The sequence below is a fragment of the Garra rufa genome, chromosome 3, assembly GCF_049309525.1.
Source record: "Garra rufa chromosome 3, GarRuf1.0, whole genome shotgun sequence".
Lineage (NCBI taxonomy): Eukaryota > Metazoa > Chordata > Actinopteri > Cypriniformes > Cyprinidae > Garra > Garra rufa.
Window position 1 is genome coordinate 55,417,212 of NC_133363.1, and position 19,807 is coordinate 55,437,018.

At 34.5% G+C, this 19,807-nt stretch overlaps 1 protein-coding gene across 1 annotated transcript; it reads right to left on the reverse strand.

Moving 5' to 3' along the window:
* Positions 1 to 3,636: 3,636 nt before the first annotated feature.
* Positions 3,637 to 15,648, reverse strand: LOC141332233 (leucine-rich repeat-containing protein 28-like). The gene is made up of 10 exons (XM_073837358.1): positions 15,550 to 15,648; positions 14,439 to 14,665; positions 14,299 to 14,339; positions 12,822 to 12,859; positions 12,594 to 12,731; positions 11,380 to 11,586; positions 9,915 to 10,017; positions 8,298 to 8,473; positions 7,995 to 8,154; positions 3,637 to 4,658 (listed from the first exon to the last, which is right to left on the reverse strand). The coding sequence occupies exons 2-10, from the start codon at positions 14,604 to 14,606 to the stop codon at positions 4,589 to 4,591; spliced, it is 1,101 nt and encodes a 366-aa protein (XP_073693459.1). The 5' UTR covers positions 14,607 to 14,665; positions 15,550 to 15,648; the 3' UTR covers positions 3,637 to 4,588.
* Between the last annotated feature and the right edge of the window lie 4,159 nt (positions 15,649 to 19,807).

The window sequence follows — 19,807 nt, forward strand, 5'->3', positions numbered from 1 at the left end:
GCCTGTGACAGGGAATATGGTGTCAGAGACAGGAAAATATATTACAATACATGCTTCATTCAGGGTGATTTATGAGATGTCTGAACGCAGAGGCCTGAATGTCAGCGTTTCAGTGAAGTCAGTGGCAATGCAGGATGGGGGCTTTTGCAGGCTGAAGAAGAAAAAACGAATTAATTGACAGGAAAATAAATAAATAAATAGATTTTACACACATCTATACATTTTTAAAAAGGAAATATGTAATACAGCATGCTTTGACTATTTCCAATGTATTTATGGATTTTTTCATGCGTTGTTATAACATTTTAAAATATTTCAAAATGGATTTATTTCTGCTCTCAGTTGAGAAATAACAAAAAATTTATTTGCACAATTAGATTGGATTACATGTGCATATCATGTGCATTGGAGTGACTAAACACCTTCCAAAATTAAATGCATATAAATTAAAATCGTTTTGAAGTATAGTTATATAAAGTCAAAAGTTTAGAGAATCTGCAAAATGTTAATTATTTTACCAAAATAAGAAGGATCATACAAAATGCATGTTGTTTTATATTTAGTCCTCACCTGAATAAGACATTTCACATAAAAGATGTTTACACATAGGCCACAAGAGAAAATAATAGTTGAATTTATTAAAATTACCCTGTTCAAATGTTTTCATACACTTGATTCTTAATACTGTGTTTTTCTTTTTGTTTAGTGATAGTTGTTCATGAGTCTCTTGTTTGAACTGAACAGTTAAACTGCCTGCTGTTCTTCAGAAAAATGCTTTAGGTAGCAAAACTTTGTTTTTTTTTTTTTTGTTAGCATTTTTGTGTATTTGAACCCTTTCCAAGAATGCATCAAACATTATGCATTCAGAGCCATGGGTGTAAACTTTTGAACAGAACGAAGATATGAAAACATTTCTCACTTTGTCTAAATATCGTTTTTTATTATGATTTTTTTATTTTTATTTATTTAGTACTGCCCTTTAGAAGCTACAGAAAATACTTACACATTTCCCAAAAGACAAAATAAGTTACATTTACCTTGATCTTTTCATCTCTTCCTTCTGGAGCATCAGTGAGCATTTGAACCTTCTGTAATAGTTGCGTATGAGTCATTCAGTTTAACTGTTCAGTGGATCATTCAGGTAACAACACAGTATTATGAATCAAGTGTATGTAAACTTTTGAACATTTTTTATAAATTCAACTATTATTTTCTCTTGTGGACTATATGTAAATGTCTTTTATGTGAAATATCTTACTCAGGTCAGTACTAAATAAAAAAATAACATGCATTTTGTATGATCCCTTTTTATTTTGGTAAAATAATTAACATTTTGCAGATTCTGCAAGGTGCGTGTAAACATTTGACTTTAACTGTATATCACACACAAGTTGAAGCAAAGGTCGTTTGAGCATTTTCAGAAAGCTCAGTATTGAATGCAAGCATTTCTTCAGCTTTGAGCAGTGGAAGAGTAAAATACTGTCAATAAACCATTAAAGATCATATTTCAATCCTCAGATCCACAGAGCAGACATTTCATTGAGCTCTGCTGCCTGAGCATTTCCAGATGATATACATAAAATATCACAAGCAATATTGTTCCTAAGTGTCTCTAAATTCTGTGTAAAGATGAATGCAATAAAAAAGCCATACTACAAAATGACAGCTCTGACCCACAGGTTTGGTTTCCTTTAAGTTAAACCATAAGTTTTGCCATTGTTTATAAAAATTCAGTACACTCACATTCAATCAACATTCAAACGCAAAACAGTGTTGAGATTCTTTGTATTTATGATGCATCAGATGGCATCTTCACAATATAAGACAGATACATTCACATAATTCAAAGTCGACATTCAACATGAGCACAGATTTGAAACGAAAAAATACACAAGATGTTTTAAACATTGTTATTATTGCCAACTATTCCAACAAGAGCTCAGTTATAGTTGTAAGTGCCAATAAAACAATAAGAACATTGTCATATGTAGAGTTTTGTTGAACTATAACTAAAATAAAGAAGCCAGGTCTTTTCTGTCCTAAAATACCTGGCTGCTTTATTTGAGAGAACTGTAACAGTAACATCTAAACATGCATTCCCCCAAAAATGAAAATTACACCTCGATTTACTTATGTATCTCTTCCAAGATTTACAATGGCAGTGAATGGCTGTTGAGATTTTGAAGCCCAGTAAAGCGCATCCATCCATCATAAAAAAAAGTGCTCCACACAGCTTCGGAGGTTTAATGAAGACTTTCTGAAACAAACTGATTAGTGTGGAGTACTTTTTTTATGATGGATGGATGCACCTTTTTGGACTTCAAAATCTCAGTCCCCATTCACTGACATTATAAAACTTGGAAGAGCTAGGACATTTTTTATATAGCACTGATTGTATTCGTCTGAAAGAAGGAAGTCCATGCATGGCTTGTGGCTGAGTAAATCATGGGGTAATTTTCATTTCTGAGTGTACTATCCCTTTAAGAAAGTCATTTTCTTGCTAACATCTAATTGAAGGGACAGAGAATATTATAAATACCGAAAGCTGAACAGTGATGGTTTGCTGTGGTATATGGCACACTGACTAGCAGATGTAGTGTAGCATCAGCAAATCTCCACATTTTATGTGTCTCAGTCTTTTGAAAATATTATCTCACACAAAAATAGAACAATCCATCTGAGCTGCCTTCAATGAGAACAATCAATTGCATGTTTTTCATAAAAGTCAACTGGCACTTTATAACAGTCTGTATTCAGAACTTTACAAAATCATCATCAATCATCAATCATAACACAACAACAACACACATGATTTTCTTTGAGCTAATGAGTGCTAGTCACTTTCAACAGCACACACACACACACACACACACACACACACACACTTGTTACTGAGCCTCCGATTCAAAATTACACACATTTATCTTTAAAAAGCCACTTTTAAAGGATTGTGTCATGGTTAAAAACAGTAGTGAGAGATGAATCTGAAGGATTTTCTCAAAAAACAATTCTATTTTCCTTTCAAATGGATTAAAAAAAAATCCATATATCACTTAAAACTCATCAGTTTTTAGTACAGTTGAGGTCAAAAGTTTACATACACCTTGCAGAATCTGCTAAATGTTCATTATTTCACCAAAATAAGAGGGATCATACAAAACGCATGTTATATTTTATATTTAGTACTGACCTGAAAAAGATATTTCACATAAAAGATGTTTACATATAGTCCACAAGAGAAAATAATAGTTAAAAAGTTATACATACACTTGATTCATAATACTGTGTTGTTACCTGAATGATCCACAGCTGTTTTTTTTTTTTTTTTTTTTGTTTAGTGATAGTTGTTCATGAGTCCCTTGTTTGTCCTGAACAGTTAAACTGTCTGCTGTTCTTCAGAAAAATCCTTCAGGTCCCACAAATTCTTTGGTTTTTCAGCATTTTTGTGTATTTGAAACCTTTCCAACAATGACTGAATGATTTTGAGATCCATCTTTTCACACTGAGGACAACTGAGGGACTCATATGCATTACAGAAGGTTCAAACGCTCACTGATGCAAACGGGTAAAATGAACCTATTTTGTCTTCTGGAAAACATGTATCTATCTCCTGAAGGGCAGTACTAAATGAAAAAAATATAGTATTTAGGCAAAATACGAAAAATATACACATCTTCATTCTGTTCAAATGTTTACACCCCTGGCTCTTAATGCATAATTTTTTCTTCTGAAGCATCAGTGAGTGTTTGAACCTTCTGTAAGAGTTTCATATGAGTCTCTCAGTTGTCCTCAGTGTGAAAAGATGGACCTCAAAATTATAGTCATTGTTGGAAAAGGTTCAAATACACAAAATGCTGAAAAACCAAAGAAAACCAAAAACAGTGGGCAGTTTAACTGTTCAGGACAAACAAGGGATTCATGAACAACTATCACAAAACGCAGCTGTGGATCATTCAGGTAATAACACAGTATAAAGAATCAAGTGTATGTAAACTTTTGAACAGGGTCATTTTTATGAATTCAACTATTATTTTCTCTTGCGGACTATATGTAAACATCTTTTATGTGAAATATCTTATTCAAGTCAGTACTAAATAAAAAATCCCTCTTATTTCGGTAAAAATAATTAACATTTTGCAGAATCTGCAAAGTGTATGTAAACTTTTGACCTAAACTGTATATCAAGTTGGTAATCTTTAAAACACAGAATAAATCTAAATTTCTCAACAACAAAAAAACTCCTCTAAGATTTAATCCTGAACCTTTCTGGTTACACTAAACCGTAATAATCCCAACACTAACAATACTTTATTGTTTGTATGCGTCATTGATTGAAAAAGAGTTTTCAATTCTTTCTACATTCATTTGTGAAATGTAATCAGGTTTAACCAACTGCTGGTTTTGTTAAAAGGTGCCACACAGAGAGGGAGGAGGACATACTGTAATGACTGTTGTGAAGATCTCCCGGACGAAGCTCAGACAGGTATCAGTTCTTCATAAAGTCTTTTGCGTTATTCTTCAAGTCTTTCGTGAAGATGAAAGCACCATGAGCAGTGATGTGAGGTTAGCATATGTGAGACAGCACAGGTCAGCCCTGCAGGTCAAACGTCCTCAGACAATGGCTAGAGCAGCAGTACGCCACAAAACTCACAGTGGTTCTGTGTGAGAAATACAAAGAGCAAGAAAAACTTGACTTATAATAATAATAATACACTTTCTCTTCATCAGTTCAAAACAAGTCCAATAAAGTGCATCCATCCATGATAAAAAGTGTCTCACATGGCTCCGGATGAATAAATGGCTCCTGTAGCGAATCGATGCATTTTTGTGAGAAAAAAAAAAATCTAATTTTTAAAATGTAATAATAACTTTAATCTAGTTTGCATCAACTGGTCATGTCAGTAAAGACGTTGCAAATGCGAACACACCGTGCAGAAACCAAAGCAAAACAACGGTCACGAATTAGAATTACAAAACTAGGATTTGTAAAGATGATTTCGATATAAACCAAGAGGAAACTATTTTTTTCTTTGCCTAATTCAGGAAACTGTCCGGCGTCATCCACCCAGAGCTGCTTCCGGGTACGACCAATTAGCTCAAGATTGATTCAAGTGCTTATTATGTTTTAAATATGGATATTTTTCTTACAAAAACACATTGTTCCGCACTTTATTGGACTTGTTTTGGACTGTTGAAGAAAAAAACCTGCCCATTGCCACGATAGAGGTTGGGAGAGCCATGATAATTTTTTATATAACTCAGATTGCATTTGTCTGCAAGAAGGAAGTCATATACACCTAGGATGCTTGGAGGGTGAGTAAATAATGGGCTAATTTTCATTTTTGGGTGAACTATCCCTTTTAGTGAAACTATCTTGCAGGGAAAAAGCTTCCATACCTAAGATCAAAATACATATGCAGATTAATGTGCGAGTATATAAGGGAGGTCATATTACTCCCACAACATGTATGTTTTCACAAGGCTGGTTGATGAAGTGCTGTTGAAACAGCGAGGGTTTCCTGGTATGCCTTCACAATATACACACACACATGACCTGAGACTGAAAACGCAGAGTATTACAGGGGTAAAAGAAGCAAATGTCAAAGAATTCTCGCTCGCACACGTGAAGCGAGCACCGCTCGTCTCCGAACATCAGCTGAACACTCAGGGTAAGAGGTAATTGGCGAGTGGATTAGATCTCTTAATGCACGTGAAGTAGCTGAGAGCAGCAGTAGAGCAGGATGATTGGGTTACGCTGCTGGATGTTGATACCAAAACCACAGCGTTGCATTACAGATGGAAGATGATGGGCGGCGGAGCAAGCGCTGCTCATTTCAACCAATCAAATGAACAGGAAGATGAGGAGATAGAGGAAGTGACAGGGGTCGGAGAAAACAGTGGAAGAGAGAGATAGTAAGAAGGAGAGAGTTTTTCTGAATGTAAGAAAACTGAGATGCGTGGAAGTAAGGATGTTTTTGGTAAATTAATACGCATGTAATAGTCAATCCCAGAATGCATGTGCATTTAAACTACCGTTCAAGTATGATTTTTTAAAGAAATCTTCTATTGCTCACCAAGGACGCATTTATTTGATGAAAAATACAGTAAAAACAGTAATACTGCGAAATATTATTACAATTTAAAATAACTGTTTTAAAACATAATTTATTCTTGTGATGGCAAAGCTGAATTTTCAGCATCATTACTCCAGTCTTTAGTGTCACATGTGTCATTAATGTAACTCTGCAAAATGTGACTAATGATGTTCTTTTTTTGTCATATTTTCATGCTTTATTTTACATATGTGACCCTGGACCACAAAACCAGTCATAAGGTTAAATTTGACAAAACTGAGATTTATACATCATATGAAAGCTCAACAAATAAGCTTTCTATTGATGTATGGTTTGTTAGGATATGACAATATTTGGCCGAGATACACCTATTTGAAATCAGAAATCTGAGGATGCAAAAAAATCAAAAAGACTGAGAAAATCACCTTTAAAGTTGTCCAAATTAGGTTCTTAATGCATATTACAAACCAAAAATTACATTTTGATATGTTTACAGTAGGAATTTTACAAAAAATCTTCATGGAACATGAACTTTACTTAATTTCTTAATGATTTTTGGCATAAAAGAAAAATCAAAAATTTTGACCCATGCAATGTATTTTTGGCTATTGCTACAAATATACCCCAGCGACTTAAGACTGGTTTTGTGATCCAGGGTCACATATTACATAGATTGTTGTTATAGGAAGGGTAGAGTCTGCAAAAACATAAAATTACACACACTTATCTGTAAAAAGCCACTTTTAAAGTTACATACTATGTCACAGTTAAAAACAATGTTAGTGAGATATGAATCTAAAGGAACATGACATTTCAGTAATATTTTTTCTGAAAAACAATTATTTTTTGCTTTCAAATGAAAACAAAACTATCCATATCTCACCTAAAACTCATCAGTTTTAAATATGTGACCCTGGACCACAAAACCAGTCTTAAGTCGCTGGGGTATATTTGTAGCAGTAGCCAAAAATACATCGCATTGGTCAAAATTATAGATTTTTCTTTTATGCCAAAAATTATTGGGAAGTTAAGTAAAGATCATGTTACATTAAGATTTTTTGTAAAATTCCTACTGTAAATATATCAAAATGTAATTTTTGATTAGTAATATGCATTGTTAAGAACCTAATTTGGACAACTTTAAAGGTGATTTTCTCAGCATTTTGATTTTTTTGCACCCTCAGATTCCAGATTTTCAAACAGATGTATCTCGGCCAAATATTGTCCTATCCTAACAAACCATACATCAATAGAAAACTTATTTATTGAGCTTTCATATGATGTATACGTCTCAGTTTTGTAAAATTTAACCTTATGACTGGTTTTGTGGTCCAGGGTCACACATATCAAGTTGGTAATCTCAATAAACCTCCTCAGATTTAATCCTGAACCTTTCTGGTTAAATAATATTTCAGAATAATTATCATTAATGTTGAAAACAGCTGTGCTGCTTAATATTTTTGTAAAAACTGTGATTTTTTTTTCAGGATTCTTTGAATAGAAAGTTCAAAAGAAGTGCTTTTATTTGAAACAAAAAATGTTTATAACATCATAAATGTCTTCACTGCCACCTTTAATCAATTTAACACATTCTTGCTAAATAAAAGTATTAATTTCTTTAACAAAATCTTACCTCAAAATTTGGAATTGTAGCGTGTGACAGAAAATATAATTTTCCTTGATCTTTGCTTAAAATCAATACTATCATTAGATTATACTCTAAGGTGATGTTTAATCAAAGGGTCAGAAAGAGAATGGAAAATAGTCAATAAACTTAATTTCAACTCTTTTTGGTGTAAGAAATAATATTATAATAGGATAAGAATAAATATTACAAATAAAATAAAAATAAGTGTTGAATACAAACACTTTAAATGCAGAGTGACGAAGAAAAAGCAAAAGTAAGTTTTGCATCAGTACCTCTTGTGCACTCCTGCGAGTGCAGTCTCTCTGAGAGGAAACAGTTTAGGGTAGACGATAGTGAACATGGGCTGGCTGCAGCGATGACAGTGACCCAGGGGGCACTGGATCACATCTAGCAAACTCTTGGGCAACAGGAACGGTGTTCGAAACTTCACATCTGCACACAAGACAGGAGAACAGGAGCACATACAGTAAGGTCATTTTAAGGTGCTAAGGAATAGTAGGCAAAAACTGGCTGGTGAATGTGAATGAACACGATATAATCCAATGCTTTGTTGTAGGTTTGTTTGTGACTCTTACCCTTACTGGTCCAGTTGTGGGCCGCATGTAGGACTCTGCATGCCAGCTCTTCCAGAGGTAACACACGGTCTGTCTCTGAGCCGATGGCCTTCACTTCAGAGGGCAGAGGAACAGTCACATCTCCCAGCATCAGACAGATCTGCTTCACGTCAGAGATCTGCCCAGCTAGACCACATCTGTGCATGCAGACAGATAAATAACATTGAGTGAACACTGACATGTTGAAAAAGCCAGGAAACAACCACACCAAATACCATGAAAAACTGCCAAATTCTGACTTATGTCGAACAGTCTTGCATTTTTCCACCCAGAATCTGCTTGGGTGTGGAATCGGTGAATTTCTCTTGGGAAAATATGCAGCGAAAGCAGCAGAACATTTTAAAAGTCAATAAGTCAAGTTCAAGCTTATAGTTTATAGAAGAACAAGTTGGGCGATTTACCATGGCAAATCTTTAAAAGATATTCAAGACGTTTGTTGTCTGTCTGGGGAAATGAGCTCTGCTTGTAGAGTTACATGTGTGAAAAAATCAATGTTGTTTACTTTGAGATGGATGGAAAGTCTGACCAAAGACTCTACACACATTTTCCACTAGTTTCTGTGGCACTGTTTGTCCAATCGCTCACAGAAATCTCAATGAGCTCCACTTTGTCGCATGCTGATTCATTATTAATCATCAATTATAGATTTAACTAACCAGAATTGTTTATTTATATACATATATGTGACCCTGGACCACAAAACCAGTCATAAGGTTAAATTTTACAAAACTGAGATATATACATCACATGAAAGCTAATTAAATAAGCATTCTATTGATGTATAGTTTGTTAGGATAGGACAATATTTGGCCAAGATACATCTATTTGAAAATCTGGAATCTGAGGGTGCAAAAAAATCTAAATACTGAGAAAATCACCTTTAAAGTTGTCCACATTAAGTTCTTAATGCATATTACTAATCAAAAATTACATTTTGATAGGTTTACAGTAGGAATTTTACAAAAAATCTTAATGTAACATGATCTTTACTTAATTTCCTAAGGATTTTTGACATAAAAAAAAATCAATAATTTTGACCCATACAATGTATTTTTGGCTATTGCTACAAATATACCCTAGCGACTTAAGACTGGTTTTGTGGTCCAGGGTCACATATATTTATAATTTAAATGTATAACTTAATATATATAGTTTATCAATTAAATGAACTTTAAAATGGTGGGGGGGGGGGGGGGTGAAATGACATTGGTTTTCATTCAAAAATCACCAAACGCACTATATAAATGGCACAACTAAATCTGATAGTTATTATAATGGGTTTATGTGTATATTGTTTTAAGTTCACTTATATCCAAATTTTTTTTTTTTTTTAAGTGTTCTGTAATCGTTACTAAATGATAAATAAAAACTGTATTCTAAGATTATTTTGTTCATGTTACTTCTACATTTACTTGGAAATTCAAGAGAAAATATATTTATGATTATACATTTTAAAATGCTTAGTGATATATGTGCAGAAATCTGTGCAATTAATTACTTTATTAATTACTTTATAGTCATATTTAAAACAAAGCTTGAAGTTCGATAGCATACTGCAATAACAGAAAACTCACTCACCCACTGCAGCCGATGACTTTGTTATAAAGATACGATGGGAGACCTTTCAGATGAGTGTTGTTGTCCACAAAGACAAACTGCAGCTCCATGGAACGCCCCAGATCTGACAGAAATATAATGCAGTAGTATTTTAGCAACAATATCAAATAATTCACCTGGTACAGTTGAAGCCAAAAGTTTGCATACACCTTGCAGAATCTATTTTAGCAAAATAAGAGGGATCATAAAAAACGCATGTTATTTTTTATTTAGTACTGACCTGAATAAGGTATTTCACATAAAAGATGTTTACATATAGTCCACAAGAGAAAAATATAGTCGAATTGATAAAAAATTACCGTTGAAATGTTTACATGCACTTGATTCTGAATACTGTGTTGTTACCCGAAAGATCCACAGCTGTGTTTTTTGTTTAGTCATAGTTGTTCATGAGTCCCTTGTTTGTCCTGAACAGTTAAACTGCCTGTTGTTCTTCAGAAAAATCCTTCGGGGCTCACAAATTCTTTGGTTTTTCAGCATTTTTGTGTATTTGAACCCTTTCCAAAAATGACTGTATGATTTTGAGATCCATCTTTTCAGGGACTCATATGCAACTATTACAGAAGGTTCAAATGCTCACTGATGAAAAAAAAAATATGCATTAAGAGCCGGGGGGTGAAAACTTTTGAACAGAATGAAGATGTGTACATTTTTCTTATTTTGCCTAAATATCATATTTTTTTTTCATTTAGTACTGCACTTCAAAAGCTACAGAAGATATTTACATGTTTCCCAGAAGACAAAATAAATTAAATTTACCCTGATCTTCAAATTATGTCCCTCAGTTGTCCTCAGTGTGAAAAGATGCATCTCAAAACTGCACAGTCATTGTTGGAAAGGGTTTAAATAGACAAAAATGCTAAAAAAAAACACAGAAGTTATAAGTCCTAAGATTTTTTATGAAGAACAGTGAGCAGTTTAACTGTTCAGGACAAACAAGGGACTCATGAACAACTATCTCTAAACAAAAAAACAGAATTGTGGATCATTCAGGTAGCAACACAGTATTAAGAATCAAGTGTATGTAAACTTTTGAACAGGGTCATTTTTATAAATTCAACTATTATTTTCTCTAGTGGACTATTTGTAAATGTCTTTTATGTGAAATATCTTATTCAGGTCAGTACTAAATAAAAAATAACATGCATAATCCATCAGAAATAATTTTTTTTTAATTTTTAATATGAAAAACAATTTTTTAATCGTAATTTTTTGATGAATAGAAAATTAAAAAAGAACAGCATTTATTTGAATTATTTTTGTAACATAATATATGTCTTTTACTTTCAACAGAATTAATTATTTATTTATTTATTAAAACAAACATAAACGAAAAAAAAAAAAAAATCTTACTGACCCCAACATTTTGACCTTTTGTATAAATGTAAATGGTTACTTTCTACACCACACTATAATATCTTCTCACCCAGGGGCAGTGACGTCAGGCAGTTAGCGGCCATGGAGAGCTCATTGAGGTCGGGCAGCAGACAGAGCTGGCGAGGAAGGCAGTGCAGCAGGTTGCGGTCTGCTGTCAGACACTGCAGGGACTGACAGTGGTGCAGACGCTCTGGAAGAGTCCTCAGGAGGTTTATGGACACATCGAGGGTCTCCAGCTCTCTGAGATCTCCCAGCTCTACAAATACAAGCACATATACAGTTCTGTTAAAATTTCAATCAGGTAAAAACACAATATTACAACCCTAGGGAGTCACATTATGCCCTCTGCTGGCAAAAAGAGGAGCTGATACATTGTGGGACACTGAAAAGGAAAATCACACCTTCCCACATGTGTGCAATGCATGACCTAGTTGAAATATGTTTGAAACTGCTGGAACAATTAATTGTAAAACACTTAGCTTGGAAAAACTCACATTTGATAAATTAAAGCCATGAACAGTCTCGGCTTCAGATGAAACACTACTCAATTAAAATGGAAAAGAGCAATGAAAAGTCTGATATAAAACAACTGCATGTTTTGAAGCAAAGCATTTAAAGAGAGTGTCAAAAAGCTTAATCATTTCCCCCCCAGTCTTTTCGAGCACAAAAAAAAAAAAAAAAATCAAAGTATCTTCACTAAATGAAGTTTAATAACTGTACTGAAGTTTAAAAGCTTTCTTCATACTCAGCTGGTGAGTGAGAAATTATTTGATGCAGCTGAAGCTGCTTAATTACCCAGGGAAAAAATGTTACAGATAATGTCTATGAATTAAATGAGCTGTTTAACTAGAAACATTATTAATTACCCTGTTGCAGGAAGGCAGCACTGTATTTATATTCTGCTCTCATTTTTCACAATCTTCTGCAAGTAATTGAGTTTGAACCACTGAGTTCCTTTGGCGTTTGGAATATTTCAGGTTGAACAAATTCATAAATGCATTTACAGATAAATCAAAATAATTTTTTTAAGTTTTAATTGAAGCATGTAGCATGTAATTATTTGTATTCAATCCAAAATATTACTTTTCAATGTTCTTTAGCACGGTGAACCATTAAAACCCCAAATCCATCAATTCCTTTTTTTTGTTTGTTTATTATCAGACTTTTCTGTGCATATCAGAATTGATAATTACTATTATCAGTAGTAACAGCTCAATCATTCTCCGTTTTTTAGATTACTGCTGATAAATGTTTGCGATCCACCTTGCGGGAGAAATTTCAGTTGATTGTTGGCCAATCGCAGATGTCGTAATGAGCGCAGTTGACCAATCTCTGGACAGATGATCTGAAGAGCGTTGTCACTCAGGTCCAGTGACTGCAGCTTCACTAGGTTGCCAATTGCTGAAATGACAAAACAGTGTATTATCCAATGCATAATGCACCTGACATCAAAATATTGCTATATAGTGGGTAATCACGAGATAAAATTACCTTGAGGAATCATTGCAATATTGTTTGAGTGCAGGTATCTAAATGAAACGTAAGACACATTTATAATCTCGTTTTTCATCAGATGCAGTACAAATGTAGCTCATACAGGTGAAGTCAAAAGTTTACATACCTTGCAGAAGCTGCAAAATGTTAATTATTTTACTAAAATAAGAGGGATCATACAAAATGCATGTTATTTTTTATTTAGTCCTCACCTGAATAAGATATTACACATAAAAGATGTTTATATATAGTCCACAAGAGAAAATAATAGTTGAATTTATAAAAATGACCCCATTCAAAAGTTTACATACACTAGATTTTTAATACTGTTTTAACCTGAATGATCCATAACTGTGTTTTTTTTGTTTGTTTAGTGATAGCAGTTTATGAGTCCCTTGTTTGTCCTGAACATTTAATGCCTGCTGTTCTTCAGAAATATCTTTCAGTTTTCCAGCATTTTTGTGTATTTGAATCCTTTCCAACAATGACTGTATGATTTTGAGATCCGTCTTTTCACACTGAGGACAACTGAGGGACTCATATGTAACTATTAAAGAAGGTTCAAACGCTCACTGATGCATCAGAAGGAAAAACGATGCATTAAGATCTGGGGGTGAAAACTTTTAGAATTTGAAGATCAGGGTAAATGTAACTTATTTAGTCTTTGGGGAACATGTAAGTATCTTCTGTAGCTTTTGAAGCGCAGTACTAAATGAAAAATGATATTCAGGCAAAATAAGAAAAATTTACATTTCCTCATGTTGTTCAAAAGTTTTCACCCCCAGCTCTTAATGCATCGAGTTTTTCTTTCTGGAGCATCAGTGAGCGTTTGAACCTTCTGTAATAGTTCAATATGAGTCCCTCAGTTGCCCTCAGTGTGAAAAGATGGATCTCAAAATCATACAGCCATTGTTGGAAAGGGTTCAAATACACAAAAATGCTAAAAAAAAAAAAAATAAAAAAAAATAAAAATAAATAATTTGTGGGACCTAAAGGATTTTTCTGAAGAACAGCAGGCAGTTTAACTGTTCAGGACAAAGAAGGGACTCATGAACAATTATCACTTGAAAAAAAAACAAAAAAAAAACAGCTGTGGATCATTCAGGTAACAACACAGTATTAATAATCAAGTTTATGTAAACTTTTGAACAGGGTCATTTTTACACATTCCACTATTATTTTCTCTTGTGGACTATATGTAAATGTCTTTTATGTAAAATATCTTATTCAGGTCAGTACTAAATGATATGCATTTTGTATGATCCCTCTTATTTCAGTAAAATAATTAACATTGTGCAGATTCTGCAAGGTGTATGTAAACCTCTGGTTTCAACTGTAGCTAATATTTATGGGAGGGTATGAAAACAACCCAAAGATTGAGGGACCTCTACTGGACAACAGTAATATTACAGTTGTACAATACTGACAACATTGTTAAAACACCAAGAAGAGCATAACAAACAGTAATACTCACAGTTCTATCAGGTTGGGAAGTTTCTGGGCCAGATTCTCTGGCTGACAGGAGGAAAACGGTATTAAGATGCAAAATATATATATTTAAATACACAGTCAAATAAAAAATGAAAACTGACAGCTCTTAGGCTGAGATCTTACAAGTGTTGTGAGGGAGTTTCTCTTCATGAAGAGTCGCTCTAGGAACTGCATCCCTTCATCTTTGAGGAGCTCCACAGGGAAATTATTGAGGTTTCTGTAGTTCAGGAAAAGATTCTTGTGTCGCTCTTTCTTGGCCATAAAAATCGCTTCATGGAGTTCAGAAGCCATCTTCAGAACCGTCTTTGGCTGAGAGAGTTTTTCTCTCTTTCAGCTTTTCCGTTTTTATTCTGAGAGAAACATTTTTAACAAAGATTTTCTTTATTTAAATAAATTAATTAATAAAAAAAAATACACTGCCCTCCAGAAGTTTGGAAACGCCTTATAAAAAGTGGGGTTTTGTATTTGTATGAATCCTTTTTAATTAGTGATAATGTATGCACTGATAAGGGACAACACAAACTACAAAAACCGTGTATAGAATTTTTTTTTTTTTTTGATTCATCAAAGTATCCATCAGTTCTGCATAATCTGGGCATCCGAGCTGTCAGTTTATTCAAACTTTGACTTGATATATTACTCCAAGTCTCCTGAAGGATAGCCCAAAGATATTTCACACTATGCTGATATCATCCAAAACCACACTTTGTGTTTGAGTGTTTCCAAACTTTTGAGGGCAGTGTACATTTATTAAGAATTCACAATTCTGTCAAAATAATATGCACTAAATTACTAAACTATTTTTTTTAAAAGGACAAAAATAAAACATAATATAAACAATAAAAAATATAAGGAATAGCAGTAGTAATACTTAAACCTCCATTGTTCTTTATTGATTATATCGGATCAAAGGTGAGATGTATTGTACACAATGACAGTAACACATGAAGTTACTCATGCACTTACGTTTACTAGTAGCATTAAAGCATTTTATATTAATGTCAGATGCTAAATAACGGTATCAACCAAGATGAGCTCAGATAGTAATGCTATACAGTATTGTGCAAGACTGTCATTCAATCTCATAACACATGATGAGCGTAAATATAAATGAAGTCTCCATGTCTAATCAATCATCGACTACTTGGCAGCTCAAATTGTTGCTTTTCAGAATGAAACTGACCTATGTGATCGAAAACACGACAATGAATATCATTAACAAATAGCAACTTACATCGCATCCCTGTCGTGGATAAAATATGAATTATTCCCTGTTGAAAATCTCTGTAGTTGTTTGTGTACAGCACTAGCCTTCCGTCTGCGAGCAAACGCGTCACTCGGTGCACACAGACAGAGAGCATCATGGGAAATGTAGTTTTTCTTACTACAGAAACGCCAACTACACTGGAGGATTGTTAAAGTATCTATTAAAATATAGTTTGGCTTCATTGTTATTATTATTAATGATAAAATGTATATTACAAGTAAAAAAGAAGACTTAAAGCTAATTGTCTAATTATAATAATTCTAATAGAGTGTTTTCACAATGCCACACTGGCAGCACTAAACATAAACAATGCCATTGAACCGAACGAAACGCGTATATTCTGTTGATTATTTCTGCTTAAAAATGCAGGTAAAACCAAACGCAATGTAAGATTTGTCATATTTTCTGGTTTTTGCCTTAGCGTTCGACAAGTCAGATTTGCATGAACTGCTTGCGGGAACGGGATTCTTTAAAAATCTTTCCATCATCTGTACTGCACTTACAGCCGCTAATTGCTCCATTCAACTGTATGCAAAACGTTAAAGAGCGCAAAGGATTTTGGGATAAACACATTACAATTAAGTATCCACTTATATAAATCATAAAACTATATATAGATTTGGTCATTAATAATTTTAGGATTGGAAAAAAAATATCTCGTAAATCAGTTTTTGTTTCTGCCAAGTTTTTCGCGGACCCCCTAGCGCTCTCTTGCGGCTCAGTTTGAAAACCCCTGCACTACAAGACTGAGGATAATACACTAGCAGACTTTGAAGTCGTTCCGATCACAACAAACTCATGCAGAAACTTGCGCCTTGGTGCTAGGAGACACATAACAAATGAAAACAATATGCGTTCTAAAATCGGCTAAGATTATATAAACAAATGTTTGATATCCTCCGACTGGATGAAATCAAAATCAGAGTCTGTGACCATTATACACTACACGGTTTTCTATGGAATCTGTCAACTCAAATCTACAGACTCGCTCTGACTTTCCGCAACTAGCCTCAACTTCTCCAGACCGTAAATCGGCGGGAAATCGGGGCAAAAATCACGTAGTGTATTCCAGGCTTAAGACTAGTTTGCAAAAGCAGGTTTTTTACATCTTCTCAATTTAACAAACAATTTGGACTGACAGCAGTGGTTCTAGAGGCAAAGTTGTCCGGAATGAGGAGTTCTATCGTATGATTCAAAAAACCATGCAACGTACAATCATTTACTTCCCTTAAAAAAAATACGATATCGCCCCCCAGTTGCCGATTTCTTTCAAATTTCTCTCAGACTTTTGGGGCCATGAGCCGGACAAGCCCACCGAGTTTTCAATCGGCCTCCATTAACCTTGTCTAACAGGTGCTCAAACTTTGGCCAATGGCGCCCATGTTTTTGGAGATATACAAATGTCCATAAACACTCATGGCACTTCGGACCAAGACCTTACACATCGATTTTCATGTTGATAGGACAAATGATTGCACAGTTATAGCCATTTTTATGTTTTTTCCCTCTCATAGTGCCACTAAGAGGCCAAGCTCTGTGACCTCAGATCGAGCTCTTACATAAGTGTCCTGAGTTTGGCAGAGATATCTCATTCCGTTCAGGAGTTATAGGCATTTTACTAAAAGTGGCGGCTCTGCCCCTTTCAAACGTTTTGGTGTCGTTTTACGACGGCGAATCGAAAGTTGAACTTTTGTTTGATAATTATTGATATTCACTCTCTGGTTGAAAAACCTAGGACTAGTTTGCAAAAGCAGGTCGTTTTAAAATGCTAAATACCCAAAAAATTTAGCATTCATCGAATCTGAGATCCACCATGAGTCAAGGATTCCAACAACATAAGACACTTGAGCATGCGACTGACAGTTTAGGAGTTATGAGCAATTTCGTACTTTTGATCGCTGTAGCGCCCCCGTCAGGCCAATTGGGGTGAGCTTTGGTCATTTTGTAGGTGGTGTGAGTACTACCATCCCTCCAAGTTTCAAGTCTCTACCACTTACGGTTTGGTCTGCACGGTCAGTTTTGTATGGAGATCGCTGATCCATTACCAGTCTAACAAATACAATAGGTTACAACAGGGTCAGTAATATTTTTTTTTAATAAGCACTACTCAAATACAACATCTGAACGATGTCCCATCATATATCCAATAGTTAATTCTCTACATTTTCCTTTTCTTCAAAATGTATACAAAAAGAAAACAACACAAATAAAGTTAATAAGTGCCTTTTTTAATCAGAACAGCCAGGTTTGAACAGACTTGGACCACAAAACTTTCTCTATTCTCCCCTCCCATTCTGGATCTGTAACCCTCGTTATAACCAACATTTAGATACATATCGAGCACGTCTCAATTGAACAACCGAACATTACGCTCCACCGGCATCAAGGAGTGAAATGAAATAACATGAAAACACAACGCAACCCTTTCTCACGTTCTAGATGGCGCCATCAGATCACGAACACCTCCAATGCTCTTCTCTCAACCCTCATGTGCTCATAGAGCACATACCGCGAGTCTGGAGCATCTGGTGAGATGATGGAGAGCAGCAGTTTTCAGCAGCAGGGTACAGTGAGCGCCCAAGGAACAGGTCACTTCCTGTCCTTCTGACGGCCGCTCACAACCTTCAGCCCTGAGAATATCTAGCCCATAGTTAACAGATCTGGAAACGAGAAATCAGCCATTGGCAGGGTGTTACGGCTCTGAAATCGGAGATGGTTAGAGAGGAGCATTAGGACGGTGTCTTGTACAATCTGTGAGTAACAAAAACCATGAAAAAAGAAGGAAAGTTAGAAGGACGTAACAAGGTTGTGGTATATTTTTTTTCCAAAACTTGCGCAATTATAAACATTTCCCTTATATAAAGACGTTCTAGTGAAAAATTCAGGATATTTACAAGAATATCTTGATCTGGATTTACATATTTCAACTGAATAAGCCCAATATCTGCATGAAATATGACACGGAAGAAAATTCCAGCATTTCTCCAAACATTTACCCTTTATATTTTTTGCTATCGTGTTGATATTTTGTCTTGATTCTTCCTAGGAATTAAAAAAATATTTATATGACCCAAGACAAAACTCATCATAACACACATTTGATGCACCCGGCAGCAGCAAAAACGGTAAATCTGTTTTGTTTCAATGAATATTTGGTTTCGGATGCAAATGTAATATTCTGATGAAAAAGTAAAACAGTGGGATTCAGAAACATGAAAGGGAGAGGAGATCAGATATACTGAAAAATAAACCCATTCTAGTTATTCCATCTATCGACCAAGTTAAGAGATGGATAAATTAAACATCAACAACATTCCAGCACATTTGGAGTCAATTGTCAGACCTGTTCTTGTTTTAATCTCACAAATAAATAATAAACAAATTGAAGCAAGATCCGATAGGAAAGAAAGCAGCTAGTCATACAAAATGTCCGCAACTCGGTAATTTCTCCACTCCGAGATTGTGGTTTGTAGCGTTTGTGAGGTTTTACACAGATACAGAGAGCAGTAATATTGTCCTTTTCATGAAAAAGGTCAGGTGTACTTATATATATATATATATATATATATATATATATATATATAGGTACATAAAAAAAGAGTGAGGTAGATAAATGTCTGAAGGAAAAAAAAAGTCCCCATGTCATGAAAAAAAAAGCATATAAAAATATCTAAAATGTAATCAAGAGGGGGGGTTTACAGTGATTATAAACGCATCACAAAACTGAAACCAAATAAATAATGAACATAAAAAGTCCAGGGTGAGGGGGGGGGACAAAAAGTGTCAGTTTTTCCTTTGAAAAATCCTTCAAAACAAACAAAAAAAAGTCCCAAAGACTGGCGCTCATAGTCAAACCTGTATCTTAAATTGATATAAGTGATTTACAGTTGAGGTCAAAAGTTTACATCCCCCTTTCAGAATCTGCTAAACGTTAATTATTATACCAAAATAAGAGGTGCATGCTAATGATTATATAGTACTGACCTGACTAAGGTATTTCACATAAAAGGTGTTTACATATAGTCCAAAATAATAGTTGAATTCAATTGATATAAAAGTGACCCTGTTCAAAAGTTTACATCCCCTTGATTCTTAATAATGTGTTGTTACCTGAATGATCCACAGCTGTGTTCATTAGTCCCCTGTTTGTCCTAAACAGTTAAACTGCCCGCTGTTCTTCAGAAAAATCCTTTAGGTCCCACAAACTCTTTTTTTATTTAGCTTT